This window comes from Mauremys reevesii, linkage group 26 (genome assembly GCF_016161935.1).
Source record: "Mauremys reevesii isolate NIE-2019 linkage group 26, ASM1616193v1, whole genome shotgun sequence".
Taxonomy (NCBI): Eukaryota; Metazoa; Chordata; order Testudines; family Geoemydidae; genus Mauremys; species Mauremys reevesii.
Window position 1 is genome coordinate 11980477 of NC_052648.1, and position 15882 is coordinate 11996358.

At 47.0% G+C, this 15882-nt stretch overlaps 1 protein-coding gene across 1 annotated transcript; it reads left to right on the forward strand.

The window, feature by feature from the left end:
* The first annotated feature begins 7841 nt into the window (after window positions 1-7841).
* On the forward strand, window positions 7842-15125 carry LOC120391865 (cytochrome b-c1 complex subunit 10). Its single transcript, XM_039516067.1, has 3 exons — window positions 7842-8056; window positions 10283-10425; window positions 14854-15125. The coding sequence occupies exons 1-2, from the start codon at window positions 7953-7955 to the stop codon at window positions 10401-10403; spliced, it is 225 nt and encodes a 74-aa protein (XP_039372001.1). The 5' UTR covers window positions 7842-7952; the 3' UTR covers window positions 10404-10425; window positions 14854-15125.
* Window positions 15126-15882: the final 757 nt, after the last annotated feature.

Genomic DNA, 15882 nt, shown 5'->3' on the forward strand with positions numbered 1-15882 from the left:
TAATGGAAGGGAAATTCACTATCTGGGTATGAGGCACCACTATACCAGTATAACTGCCCCCACTGTGGGGGTTGTGCTGATTTAACTATTTTGCTAAAAAATCAAACCCTGAACCAAAACCATTACATTGGGTCAAAAGTGGCATGTTGACCAGGCCACAGGAAGAGGAGACAAGTCAGTTCTTCAGGCCCTGGCCGGCTCCATTGTCGTCAGTGGGATCAGGCCCATCCCATTGTTTTGGGTGAACCTCATGTTCAATGCCAGTCTGCCTGGTAGGAACTGCCCCTGGTATGGGGCCATGGCCATGTCTCCCTCCCTCACGCTGCCAGCAGCTGACCAGAGTGCAGCTGCTGCCCTTAGGAGAGGGACAGCGTGTGCTCCCCCGCAGGGCTGGCCAGCCCTGCTGCTTGGTGTTGGGGGGGCACTTCAGGCTTTGATTGCCTCTGCAGCATAGACTGTGTCTCTTGATCTCGGATAGAGGCCAGGGAGCTGCCCAGGAGAGAGTTCCCGAATGCCCTGCAGTCTGTGGGCACTTGGGCGTCTAATCCCTGTGCTGAAGTCGGATTTAATGGGCGTTCAGCCCTTCGGAAAGGCTTGAGCCAGGCTGGTTTGCTCCCAGAAGAGATTGTAAGCTGCTTGGGGCAGGTGTCATCTGCATTTGTACAGCATCGAGCACAGCGGGGTCCTGGTCCAAGGCTGTGGCTCCTAGGTGCTACCACAGGAAAGGTAATAGGGTGGCAAAGAGGGAGGTAGCCTAGATCTGAATCTCCATCCCATGATACCTGAGTTCCTGGCTGTGCCACGGACTTTCCTATGTGACCTTAGGCAAGTCACTTTCCCTACCTTGGCTCAGCTTCCCATCTGTCCAGTGAAGATGATAACGCTTCCCCTCCGCTCGGTGGGGACAGCTCCTCTGCAGTTTGTGATATTACAGCGGGTAGGGCCCTGTAAGTAGTTAGATACTGGTTTGAAACGTTCCTTCCCATCTCTGTGTGTCTGTGACTGTCTGGAGCAGGGCTCTGGAATTGTTTCTAGGCTACGTTTCAATGGGTAGTGCTAAGCCTAGAGGGAGCTGGAGCCAGTACACAAGACCATGGGGTAGCTGTAGATAAGGTGGATGGTGGGAGCGTTACTCTCTCATCCCAACTCAGGGCCACGAGGGTTGGTCCCCGTGTAAAGGTAGTATGAGCTACCAAGCTGGGAGGGGCTGCAAACATTTGGGGGGGGGGGCAGGATTAAAATTCAAACTGAACTTGACAAATTGGGGAATTGGTCTGAAATCAACAAGATGAAATTCAGTAAAGACAAGTGCAAAGTACTACACCGAAGAAGGAAAAGCAAAACGGAGAATAACTGGCTAGGTGGTAGTACTGGTGAAAAGGCTCTGGGGGTTATAGTGGATCACACTTTGAGTATGAGTCGACAATGTGATGCAGTTGTGAAAAAGGCGACTATTCTGGAGTTTATAACAGAATTGTTGTATGTAAGACACGTGAGGAAATTGTCCCACTCTCCTTGGCAATGGTGGAGTACGGTGTCCAATTCTGGCTGCCAGACTCCAGGAAGGATATGGACAAATTGGAAATAGTCCAGAGGAGAGCAACAAAAATGATCAAAGGTTTAGAAAAGCTGCCCTCTGAGGCAAGGCTAACAAAAGGGCATATTGAGTCTTGAGAAAAAAAGATAGAGGGGGCAACCTGATCGCTGTCTTCAGATATGTTAAGGGGTGTTAGCAAGAGGATGGTGATCAGCTGTTCTCCACGTTCACTGGTGGGGAGACAAACAGGAACGGGTTTAATGTGCACCAAAGGAGGGTCGTTAAACTCTGGAACAGGCTTCCAAGGGAGGTTGTGGAATCCCTCATTGGAGGTTTTTAACATAGATTGGAGAGACAACTGTCAGGGATGGTCCCGGTTTACTTGGTCTTGCCTCAGTGCAGGGAGCTGGACTTGACGACTTTCTTGAGGTCCTTTCCAGCCCTACGTTCTATGATTCTGTGTTGCATATGTCACACAACTCAACACCCCGAGTAAGTCACCAGTAGGGGGGATTGAATCTGAGTGAGCCTCTCCGGCCTGAGCTGAAGGTCCTAGCTCTGTTAGCCAACTCTGCAGCAGGCTTATTGCCCCTTACATATGGCCCAGCTACCATCCGAGGAGTGGACAGAGCACCACCCTGAGTGGGTTACACATGCACATTTACCAATGTGCTTTGTCCACAGTCTAAATACATCCAGTAGTTTTATTTGGTGGGACTTGTAGCTTCCTTGGTTGATGACTAGAAATTATTTAATTTAGATTCACTAGCAGTAAAAACCTGCCCTTGGTTGGCTGTGTCACATGATGGATAGCAATAGAATCATAGAAGATTAGGATTGGAAGAGACCTCAGGAGGTATCTAGTCCAACCCCCTGCTCAAACCAGGACCAAACCCAGCTAATCATCCCAGCCAGGGCTTTGTCAAGCCTGACCTTAAAAACCTCTAGGGATGGAGAGTCCACCACCTCCCTAGGTAACCCATTCCAGTGCTTCACCACCCTCCTATGAAATAGTGTTTCCTAATATCCAACCTAGACCTCCCCCACTGCAACTTGAGACCATTGCTCCTTGTTCTGTCATCTGCCACCACTGAGAACAGCCGAGCTCCATCTTCTTTGGAACCCCCCTTCACGTAGTTGAAGGCTGCTATCAAATCCCCCCTCACTCTTCTCTTCTGCAGACTAAATAAGCCCAGTTCCCTCAGCCTCTCCTCATAAGTCATGTGCCCCAGGCTCCTGATAATTTTCGTTGCCCTCCGCTGGACTCTCTCCAATTTGTCCACATCCTTTCTGTAGTGGGAGGACCAAAACTGTGCACAATACTCCAGGTGTGGCCGCACCAGTGCCAAACAGAGGGGAGTAATCACTTCCCTCGATCTGCTGGCAATGCTCCTACTGATGCAGCCCAATATGCCATTGGCCTTCTTGGCCACAAGGGCACACTGATGACTCATATCCAGCTTCTTGTCCACTGTAATCCCCAGGTCCTTTTCTGAAGAACTGCTGCTTAGCCAGTCGGTCCCCAGCCCGTAGCAGTGCATGGGATTCTTCCTTCTAAAGTGCAGGACTCTGCACTTGTCCTTGTTCAACCTCATCAGATTTCTTTTGGCCCAATCCTCTAATTTGTCTAGGTCACTCTGGACCCTCCAGCGTATCTACCTCTCCCCCCAGCTTTAGTGTCGTCTGCGAACTTGCTGAGGGTGCAATTCATCCCATTATCCAGATCATTAATAAAGATATTGGACAAAACTGGCCCACGACCGACTTCTGGGACCAGGGCCGGCTCCAGGCACCAGCCCAGCAAGCAGCTGCTTGGGGCGGCCAATGGTGAGGGGCAGCATGTCCCGGTCTTTGGCAGCAATTTTGTGGCGGGTCCCTCACTCCCTCTCGGAGCAAAGGACCAGCTGCCAAATTGCTGCTGAAGGCTGAAGCGGCGGCAGTAGAGCTGCAGATTGTGAACACAGCTTTTTTTTTCTTCTTTTTTTCCTTTTGCTGCTTGGGGCATCAAAAACCCTGGAGCTGGCCCTGTCTGGGACACTCCACTTGATACTGGCTGCTAACTAGACATGGAGCCGTTGATCACTAATGACGAGCCGGACAATCCAGCCAGCTTTCTATCCACCTCATAGTCCATTCATCCAATCCATACTTCTTTAACTTGCTGGTAAAAATACTGTGGGAGACCGTATCAAAAGCTTTGCTAAAGTCAAGATATATCACATCCACCACTTTCCCCATATCCACAGAGCCAGTTATCTCATCATAGAAGGCAATCAGGTTGGTCAGGCATGACTTGCCCTTGGTGAATCCATGTTAATTGTTCCTGATCACCTTCCTCTCCTCCAAGTGCTTCAAAATGGATTCCTTGAGGACCTGCTACATGATTTTGCCGGGGACTGAGGTGAGGTCTGCAGTTCCCTGGATTCTCCTTCTTCCCTTTTTTAAAGATAGGCACTACATCTGCCTTTTTCCAATTGTCCGGGACCTCCCCCAATCACCATGAGTTTTCAAAGATAATGGCCAATGGCTCTGAAATCACACCAGCCAACTCCCTCAGCACCCTTGGATGCAGTGCATCTGGGCCCATGGACTCGTGCATGTCCAGCTTTTCTAAATAGTCCTTAACCTAGAGGTAGGCAAACTATGGACTGCGGGCTGGATCCGGCCTGCGAGATGTTTTAAGCCAGCCTGCGAGCTCCTGCTGGGGAGCAAGGTCTGGGGCCTGCCCTGCTCTGGCGCTGCATTGAGCTCTTCAGCTTTTTCCACATCTTCTGTCACTAGGCTGCCTCCCTCATTCAGTAAGTGTCCCACACTTTCCCTGGCCACCTTCTTGTTGCTAACATACCTGTAGAAACCCTTCTTGTTACCCTTCACATCCGTTGCTAGCTGCAACTCCAATTGTGCGTTGGCCTTCCTGATTACACCCCTGCATGCTCAAGCAATATTTTTATACTCCTCCCTAGTCATCTGTCCAAATTTCCACTTCTTGTAAGCTTCCTTTGTGTGTTTAAGCTCACCGAAGATTTCTCTGTTAAGCCAAGCTGGTCGCCTGCCATATTTGCTATTCTTTCTGCACTTCAGTATGGTTTGTTCCTGCACCCTCAATAAGGCTTCTTTAAAATACAGCCAGTTCTCCTGGACGCCCTTCCTCCTCATATTAGCCTCCCAGGAAATCCTGCCCATCAGTTCCCTGACGGAGTCAAAGTCTGGTTTTCTGAAATCCAGGGTTTGTATTCTGCTGCTCTCCTTTCTTCCTTGTGTCAGGATCCTGAACTCAACCATCTCATGTCTCTGCTGCCCAGATTGCCACCCACTTCTACTTCCCCTACCAAGCAGCAGGTCAAGAGACACCCAGGGGGAGGGATAGCTCAGTGGTTTGAGCATTGGCCTGCTAAACCCAGGGTTGTGAGTTCAATCCTTGAGGAGGCCACTTAGGGATCTGGGGCAAAAATTGGTCCTACTAGTGAAGGCAGGGGGCTGGACTCGATGACCTTTCAAGGTCCCTTCCAGTTCTAGGAGATTGGTATATCTCCAATTATTATCTTTATTATTACGGCCCCTAGTTGGTTCTTCCAGCACTTGCACCAGGAAGTTGTCCCCAACACACTCCAAAAACTTCCTGGATTGTCTGTGTACTCCTGTATTGCTCTCCCAGCAGATGTCAGAGTGATTGAAGTCCCCCATGAGAACCAGGACCTGTGATCTGGAAACTTCTGTTAGTTGTCCAAAGAAAGCCTCGTCCACCTCATCCTCCTGGTCTGATGGTCTACAGCAGACGCCCACCACGACATCACCCTTGTTGCTCTCACCTCTAAACTTAACCCAAAGACTCTCAACAGGCTTTTCTCCTGTTTCATACTGGAGCTCTGAGTAATCATACTGTTCTCTTACATACAGTGCATCTTCTCCACCTTCCCCCCCCTCACTGTCCTTCTTGAACAGTTTATACCCATCCATGACAGTGCTCCAGACATGTGAGTTACCCCACCAAGTCTGTTATTCCAATCACAATATAGTTCCTTGACTGTGCCAGGACTTCCAATTCTTCCTGCTTGTTTCCCAGGCTTCTTGCGTTCATGTACAAACACCTAAGATAACTAGCCAATTGCCCTACTTTCTCAGTATGAATCAGGTGGCCTCCCCTGTTGCACTCTCCTCCTTGTGCTTCCTCCCGGTATCCCACTTCACCACTTACCTCAGGGCTTTGGTCTCCATCCCCTGGCAAACCTAGTTTAAAGCCCTCCTCACTAGGTTAGCAAGCCTGCCTACAAAGATGCTCTTCCCTCTCTTTGTTAGGTGCATCTCATCTCTTCTTAGCAATCCTTTCTGAAACAACATGCCATGGTCGAAGAATCCAAAGCATCCTCTCCAACACCACCTGTGCAACCACGCATTTAATTCCACAATTCAATGGTCCTTACCTGGGCCTTTTCCTTTAACAGGGAGGATTGACGAGAACACAACTTGTGCCTCCAACTCCTTTATCCTTCTTCCTAGAGCCACATAGTCTGCAGTACGCTCAAGGTCATTCTTGGTAGCATCATTGGTGCCCATGTGGAGAAGCGGTAGCGGTCTGAGGGCTTGATCAGTCTCGGCAGACACTCCATCACATTCTGAATTCTAGCTCCAGACAAGTAGCACACTTCTTGAGTTTCCCGGTCTGGACGGCGGCTGGATGACTCCATCCCCCTTCGGAGGGAGTCCTTGACCACCACCACCCATCTCCTCCTCTTGGGAGTGGTGGTCATGGAACTTCCATCCCTAGGACAATGCATCCCATACCTTCCGCTCGATGGGGTCCCCTTCTGATCCCTTCTCTCAGATGATTCTTCCAAACTATTCTTGGCTGTAGTACCTGGGGAGAGAGCCTGAAAACAGTTTTTTACCTCTAGCTGCATTAGGGGTACATGGGTTCTCCTCTTTCTTCTTCTGGGGGTCACATGCTACCCATTTTCTCTCCTCCCTCACCTCCCAAAATAGGGAGATTTGGTTAAATGATGTCTGGTTAATTAGATGAGCTATCCAGAGAAAGGGATTTGCCTGGGGCAGGATAGGGCCATGAAGGAATTTTCATAACAGCAAGTCCTGAGGGTGGTACCCGAGAGGGAACAGGGATAATAGGGTGTAGCCATGGCAGTAGGAAGGGAAGGGGAGGAGCTGTGACTGCAGTTCAGAGAAGAGGGCATAGGCAATGGGTTTGGATAATCAGGGCAGCGATCAGGAAAGTGACTTTGGCTCCATGTGAGGGGAGATATCATCAGTTTGGGGAGGAGGGTTTAGCTAACAGGAGTGGGGATTCAGCTAATAAGAGATAGTGATGGACGTGATTCTGATGGGCCCCAGGTTATTGGGGTGGGCATGTCTGATCAATTGATGCGATGTGGGAAGTGGTCACACTCCGGTTATTTGGAAAGCAATACAGCCAACCTCAAGAGATCAAAACTCACGAGCCAAACCCCAAATATCTTAATATTAAGATTTAAAAAAAAAGAGACTATATTGTGCTTTTGGTTGCTAAACTCCCCATGCCCATCCCTAGTGCGTGGGACAATCAGTGCTGCCCACTCTGGCAAATATATTGGGTGGGTGATTTTGGCCCCTGCTGCAGGAGCTCTCACCCCCACATCTGCCCAGTAATTAATTCTGTCCCCAACCTTCAAGTCAACCCTGTTCACCGCCCCCCGCCAATTCCAACGTGAGTCACACATCAGTTCAGCCCCTAGCCTCAGCTCTGCTCCTCCTAGGACGCTTCACCCCCTGCTCTCCCAGGCCTGGGGGCTGCAGTGGCATCCCCTCCTCCCCTTCCAGGTTGGTGGGGGCAGCTCCAGGGTCTTTTCACTCTCTTTGGCCCCTTTCCAGGCCAGGTGCTGAATGGCCTGGGGGGGCAGGGAGCCAGCCTGACCCCACTGCTCACAGGAGGGAGGGGGCCGGTGCGGCTCAGTGAGAAGGGTGCGGGCTCCTGAGGGGGAAGGGACCCCCCCCAGCTGCTTCCTGCAGAAGCTGGGGTTGATTTTTCTGCCCCAGGGGGCGGGGAGTGGGAGCAGGCAGCCCAGTCAAGGGCTCAAATTCGCGAGCAGGCTGGAGCGTCCTGCACTGGCAGGAGACTGGTGACTGGGGGCGGGAGTAGATGTCAAAGGGGGGGTCGGGGAGCCGCGGCCGTTGTTTGGCTAAGGGGGATGGGAGGATAAATGGGAGCTCGCGGGTGACTGGAATTTGCCATCATAATTAATTATTTAGATGCCTATTTCTGATCAGGCGGCGTCAAGGGCAGCCCAGCCCGGGGTGGGTGCAAGGGGCGGGCGGGGTCCTTTACGGCTCTACGGCGCAGGGCCCCCCCCGTGGCCGCGGTCTGCTGCGTTCAGGCAGCCGCTAGGGCAGGCAGGGCGGGTCCTGCGTGGGGCAGCGTCGCGGGCGCATGCGTAGCCGGGGTGACTTTGAGGCCGCTGGCCGAGGCTGGGCGGGGAGCAGGATGCTGACCAGGCTCATGGGGCCCCGCTACGCCCAGCTGCTGCGGAACTGGTGAGGCGCCCGGGGTCCCCCCCCCGGGGCTGGGCCCCTCTCACTTCCCTTGGGCCCTGCCGGGAGGGGTCAGGAGCCGCCACGCCGCTGCTGGGGGCGGGGGCTCATCCCCATCGTGGGGTCGCTCCCCAGCCCCCCCCCCCACAGGTCCCTCTCTATCCCCTGGAGGACCCCCCCCTTCTCGTGGCTGTGGGGTGGTGGGGCTGGAGCGGAATGCTGGGGGCGGGGGCTCATCCCCATCGTGGGGTCTCTCCCCAGCCCCCCCCCCCCACAGGTCCCTCTCCATCCCCTGGAGGACCCCCCCCTTCTCGTGGCTGTGGGGTGGCGGGGCTGGGGTCCAGTTCTCTTTGGGCCGCTAGCGGGGGATGGGGCAGAGCGAGGGTCCGGCTGTGACCAGCCCGCGCTCGCCTCCCTCTCTTCAGTTCGCTTCTCGGGGCAGAAACTGAAGGTAAAACGTGTGAGGGAGGAAAGACGAGAAGCGGTTAGACCCAGTCTGGTTATTGGGCAGTGACCTTGGGAGAGGTAGAGAGAAAAAAAAATCTAAATTTGATATGCTTAAAAAAAAAGTACCTGGGATGCTGCGTTTCCCATAGAAGACAGGAAGAGCTTATAACTGGGATAGAGTAATTACTCTAAAACTCTGCCATCTTGGTGTCTGTTGGCAAAGATTTATTGGCAGATTGTGTAGCCTGCTCATTTAAAGTACTTGATATACCTGATGCTGTTTCTTAATTTAGCTTCTAGAACAGGGGTGGGCAATAGTTTTCGCAGGGGGGCCACTCCACAAATTTTGGTAAGTTGTCACGGGCCGCACATTTCTACCATATTAATGGAGGGGGTCTGGGCTATGGGAGGGAGTTTGGTGCAGGAGGGGGCTCTGGGCTGGGGCATGGGATTGGGGTGTGAGGTGCAGGCTCTGGCCGGGAGGCGCTTACCACAGACAGCCCCCGGCTGCTGCTGGCATGTCTCTGTGCCTCTTGGCGGGGGGGCAGCGGGTCTCCATGCGCTGCCTGCACCCGCAAGCACCATCCCTGCAGTTCCCATTGGTTTCCAGTGCTGGGGGTGGGGGCAGCGTGCAGAGATGCCTCCCCGCCATGTGGAGCACGTAGAGACAGGCCAGCAGCAGCTGGCCATTTCCGGGAGCGGTGTGAGGCCATGGCAGGCAGGCAGCCTGCCTGAGCGGCCTCTGCACCGTTGGACTTTTAGTGGCCCAGAGGTTGTGAGAGGGTGACCAAAGAGCTGGCGGGCTGGACAGATATGTTAGACGGGCCAGATCTGGCCCACCCCTGTTCTAGAATATGGTCAGAGCTGCTAATTTGAAGTGAGGGGGAAATTACAGGCAATTTTGCTATTGTCAGTGTCCTGTGGTGAAACAACTCTACTTCCTTTAGTTCAGCTAGTATAAGTCCAGGTTCCAGTTCTAAATATGCTACCCAGCTAACATTGAGTGAGCCAAACTGTGCGTTAAATAGGCTAAAAACATAGTTTCCTAACCCTAGCTTTTTCTCTGCCTAAGGTACAACACATTTCAAACAGAAATTATTTTGAGGAAGTTCTGTGTTATGCAGGAGGCTAGACTAGATGATCACGGTAGTATTATCTAGCCTTAGAATCTAACCACGTTGAAATATAATTTGGCCCAGGCTGTTTTCTGGCTTGATCATCTCTAGCGAGATGCAGGGATTTCGATATTCCTGTACAGTGTTGCCAACCCAAACCCTGCAGTGATGGGCTAGTGCATGAGAACCAGAAACTGACTACAAATAAGCATGACAAGGTGGGTGAGGTAATATCTTTTATTGGACCAACTTCTGTTGGGGTGAGAGACAACCTTGTCTGTCTAACATTCTGGGACCGACATGGCTACAACAATGTTGCATACAGATAAGCATGGGCCAGCAGAAATACTCCAAGCTGAGTGGACTGTAAATAGTGGGGCGAAAAAAAGCAGAAATGATACACAGATAAGAGCACTATTTCTAATTTTCTAGCATCATGTTAAGCGTAACCCTGAGGGAGAATCGTAGGGTTAGAAGGGACCACAAGGGTTATCTAGTCTACCCCTGCCAAGATGCAGGTAGACTTGGTCTAACTGTGTGTATTTCTCTTCAAGGTAGCAGCTAAGATTCCTTCTTGAGTAAACAGCCTTGGCAGGTGCTTATTGCTAAAGTAGCTGACAAACATTTAGATATGTAGAAGAGGCGTGGTTGTGTCTGTGTTCTACAGGACCCCTACATTGACCACATGGGGCACCGTAGGCGCTGTGGGATTGGTGTGGGCGACGGACTGGAGACTGATCCTTGACTATGTTCCCTACATTAATGGCAAGTTTAAGAAAGATGATTAAACTGCTGCTCTTCCCTCTAATGGTAAGTTTTTTGTCCTGTACTTATCAGAAATAACATACATACATTTTGTGCTTACATGCCATTTGATGTGACCTCCAATATAGAATCCCACAATTGGAAACTAAATATTCTGTCCAAAAGCTTGTCCCCAAAGAGAACTGTTGCACTTTATCATGTAATTGTCTTTCTGGTACTGAAAAGTAAGAAATGGCATCATGACAATCTTGATAAGAACTTGCCCAGCTCAGATATGCTATCAGTGTACCTTAGTAGAAACTAGCCAGTTTCATTTTAGATTACATTATTTTAAGTTGCATTATTTTTCAGAGTGAGCCAGTGTGGTCTAGTGGATTTTTATCAACGTAAGTGTTCCCAGCTGTAAAATAGAGAATACATATCTCACAAGGGAGTTGGCAGGATTAATTAACACTTTATAGCTTCAAAGTGCTATACAGCTTCAACAGAGGAGCTCGTAGTAATCACAAGTCTTTTTGTAACGTGCTATTCTGAGAAATATGTGCATTGCATGTTCTGAGCTGATGTGTATTTAACGTCCTCACTCTATCTATCTCTTTCAGTTCCTATGGTGCTGAATGGAGTAGCTTGAGAGTTTTAGAATTTAGGAAAGAAATAGAAACAAATTACCTTCAATTCTATAAATAAATTAATTCAGGACAGTATTAGCCAAATGCCTTTTGGGGGAAAAAAAAAAAGAACAGTTGTTCCATATTGCAACAAATTAGAGGGCACTACATCAATTTGTGGATATCAAAGCTAGGATTCAGGATCTGGTTAGAGACTGAGGTTTAGAATACACATACCTAGTAAGAAGAATGTGTTGGTAAGTACATTCCTATTGTATCAACTCATGGGATTAAAATAATCTCTCTCAAAGTACAATTTCTGTGTTGTTGTAGGGCTTCTTTTAATGGACCCATTTGCCTCTAGTCTTGGCTAGAAGTCCTTAAAGGTGTAACCAGCTTCCTGGACAGGGACAACATGGATGCTTTTTTTCCACTAACATACTAAGAGATGGAAAAGAAACATGCTTCACTTAAGCATATTGATTAAAGCATATTGACTCTTCTTGGTCATTGACTGACACGCCATAAATCTAACGCAGTGTTTCTCAACTGATGGGTCACAAAAGGCAAACAAGGGGGTTGTGAGACATTGAAAATTTTCTTGTAATCTAAAGCAAAGGAAATCTCTCTCCCTGCACACACTTTCATAGCGAGCATTTGTCAACCTTTTGGAACACATGCAAATTATGTAGGTTTAATGTTACAATATTTACTCTTTTTTTTTTTTATAGTAAAGGTATTGTGAACATTTCTCTTGGAATAACCAATCACCAACCTGAAAAGGTTGAGAAACAGTGGTCTGGGTCATGGTATTTATTTCAATGTGTATTCAACAGTGGTTCTGCATCATGGTATTTATTTCAATGTGTATTATTATGGTGCTTGATCCTATGGCCTCTTGAGAGAATCTCCTTTTATTAAAAGCTATTGATTGTGAGGGGATTTGAGAGTCTGAAAATAGAACACATCATTAGAAACTAGAAAAAATTGCCTTTTTTCTTTAAAAGGAAAATCTTATTCTTTGTCAGAGGTATTTGTAAGAGAGTGTGGTTCATTTTTGTGCATTCCCCTATATCAAAACATTTAACAAAAGTGCAAGTTCCATTAGCAGCTTCATGGAATAAAAGACACCACTCCATAATGGGCCTAGAGTATTAATGTGGGATTAATTTATTTATGAAAGTTGATAAATTGCTCTAGGAAACTTAGTGCATTAACATTCACAGTCACTTGCTATGCTAATTGTTAAGCAGTTAATGGAAATGCTCTGAAGTTGGGCTGCAGAACCTAAATTATGTAATAAGCCTTTACTCCACTTAAAGGGGTGTTGGGCAGTAAATACGTGGAAGTGGGTGAATGTGAATTATGGTTTCAGGAACATGTTAAATAATGGCATTTACATGGGTCATATTCAACTCATTATACTTGTTGCATTTAGAAACAGAAGAGGTGATCTACAGTTGTAAGAACAGGGAGAACTTGGTTGTGAATCTGAAAGTGGAAGGCAATTTGGGTGAAAGTGATCATGAAATTACAGGATTTCATGATTCTAATGAAAGGAATGAGCAAGAGCAGCAGTATAAGGACAGTGGACTTCAAAAAACCAGACTTTAACAAACACAGAGAACTGGTAGGTAAGATCCTATGGGGAGCAAATGTAAAGGATAAAGGAGTTCAGGAGAGCTGGCAGTCTCTAGGACATGCTATTAAGTGCACAACTCAAAACCACAGCGATGCGAAGGAAAGATAAGAATAGCAAGAGGCCAGTATGACTCCATCAGGAGTGCCTTAATGACCTGAAAATCAAAAAGGAATCCTACAAAAGGTGGAAACACTGACAAATTGCTAAGAAGGACTATAAAAGAATAACACAAGCATGTAAGGGCAAAATGAGTTAGACCTAGCAAGGGACATAAAAGGCATTAAGAAAAGGTAATTTGAATACATTAAGAGCAAGAGAATGATGAAGGAAAGTATAGGCCCTCTACTTAGCAGGGAATGAAAAGCTAATAACTGATGACATCAAGAAGGCCGAGGTGTTTAATGCCTATTTTGTTTCAGCCTTCACTAAAAAGGTTAATAGTGACCAGATACTCAACAATAAGAGGAAAGAACACACACCAAAATAGAGAAAGAAAGGTTAAAGAATATTTAGATAAGTTAGATGTATTCAGGTCAGCAGGGCCTGATGAAATTCATCCTAGGGTACTTAAGGAAGTAACTTGAAGCAATCTCAGAACTATTGGCAATTATCTTTGAGAACTCATGGTGGATAGGTGAGTTCCAGAGGACTGGAGAAGGGCAAACATTGTTCCTATCTTCTTAAAAGGGGAAACAAAGAGGGCCTTAGGAATTATAGAACAGTCAGGCTAACATTAATAAGTGGAAAGATATTGGAACAAATTATTAAACAATCCAATTTGTAAGCACCTAGATGATAGGGTTATAGGGAATAGCCAACATGGATTTGTCAGGAATAAATCATGCCAAACACCCTTATTTCCTTCTTCGGAGGACTAGCCTGTTAGATGGGAGAAGCCGTAGACAGGATATGTCTTGATTTTTAGTAAGGCTTTTGACACAGTCCCGCATGACATTCTCATAAGCAAGCTGGGGAAGTGTGGTCTAGATGAGGTTACAATAAGATGGGTGCACAACTGGTTGAAAGACCATGCTCAAAGAATGGTGATCAGTGATTTGCTATCAAACAGGGCGGACATACATAGTGTGGTCCCACAGTGGTCAGTCCGGGTCCGGTACTAGTCAATATTCTCATTAATGAGTTGGATAATGGAGTGGAGAGTGTGGTTATAACATTTGCAAGTGACATCAAGCTTGGAGGGGTTGCTAGTATTTTGGAGGATAGGATTAGAATTCAGAAGAACCTTGATAAATTGGAGTATTGGTCTGAAATCAGCAAGATGAAATTCAATAAAGATAAGTGCAAAGGTATTAAGGAATGAAAAATCAAATGCACAAAATTGGGAATAACTGGCTTGGTGGTAGTACTGCTGAAAAGAATCTGGGCTCACAAATCAAATGAGTCAACAATGTGATGCAATTGTGAAAAAGGCTACTATGATTCTGGGGTGTAGTAACAGCAGTGTTGTATGTAAGACAAAGGAGGTAATTGTCCTGCTCTGCTCAGCACTGGTGAGGCCTCAGCTGGCGTACTGTGTCCAGTTCTGGGTGACACACTTTAGGAAAGATGTGGACAAACTGGAAAGAGTCCAGATATAATAAAAGGTTTGAAAAGCAGACTTATGGGGATAAGTTTTAGAAAACTGGGCATGTTTAGTCTTGAGGAAAGAAGTCTTAAGGGGGCCCTGGTAACTTATTTTCAAATATGTTAAGGGCTGTTATATAGAGGACTGTGATCATTTGTTCTGGCTGCTGAAGGTAGGGCAAGAAGTAATGGGTTTAATCTGCAGTGAGTTAGATATTAGGGAAAATCTTTCTATTTATAAGGGTAGTTAAGTTATGGAATAGGCTTCCAAGGGAAGTTGTGGAATCCCTACAGTGGAGATTTTCAAGAACAGGTTCGGTCTGTCAGGGATGGTCTACGTTTACTTGTTCCTGTCTCAGTACGGGGTAGGACTTGATGAGTTTTTGAGGTCCCTTCCAGCCCTTTCTAGGATTCTACGGTATCAAAGCAAACAGGGCACCTATCTGGTTCCATATTGTCATTAAACAGACTTTTAAAATAGCAACATAGCTGTACTTCTCATTTCCCTTACTTGTCTGTGTGTCACTAGAAGCTCCTTGTGCATGGATCTCTGAACTTTCAGATCTTACAGTCCTTTGCACTGGCTGCCATGACACTTTGCAGGAAGCGTTGCTTATTAACTATTTGTTTTTATTGTAGGAAGTGTTTATGGGCTGGACTGGGTGTATTGGATCCATTCTTCCTCTCGAAGACCCTAGTCTGATGTGAATTTGAACTGCTCATTGTGGACTTCAGGAGAGGCTGTGATGTTACTTTATCTTCTACTGAACAGTTATGAACAATCAAATTTAATTTAACATACTGGTTGCACAAATGTGTGAACTTGCTTCTGGGTCACTTTCACAAGCGGTATCGTTCTGATGGGCTGAATTCATAAAACAGATGTACAAAATAAATCATAAACTGAATAACTTTTGTGATAAATGTTTACCTTTCCTCTTGGAAGCTATTCTAAAGAATGAGATCTCCTTTGGGCTGCATATTACCAGCCTCTGGTAGCTCACTTGGGTTATGTGGTGTATATTAAACTTATTGCATTCGTGAGTCATTAATTTATGAGAAATGGCTCTGGTCCTCAAACCATTATTGCAGTAACCTGGAACCAATACCTGTGGACTCCTCTAATGGTTAACTTTCTGTAACTGATGCTGTAAAGTAGCATGATAACAATTGATTCCACTGATTTAGTGTAGATAACTTAAACTTCACTGTCTTACTGGCTATTTCAGTACAACTAAATTGATTTATTCTACCTTACCTTGTGAAAAATAAATTTGAGGGAACAGTGTAATACCAGAACACTTATTAGATGGAAATGGATTGAGCAGTTAAGGGGAGATGGAGTTAAGATTTGTGGTGGCCCAGTCCTTTGTGCTCTCAAGTAAAACAGCAGACGCTTCAAACTTGGCAAGAATATAATCTTAACTGCTCAAGACTAAACATATATCCTCTTCCATTACCATTTATGAAGACTTATTCTTGCATATATACACAGCTTCAGTGTTTTAATCTTTAATTCTACCCTTCAGAATCTTGCATATGGCAAATTACTTAAACGGAGTCTTTACTAAACAATTTTGAAGATATATTCGTATTTAGATGCTGTGGAGGTGTTGTTTAGTTCAGGGCTGAAGGATTTAAATTGCAAGTCCGGTTCCGAACTTCAGG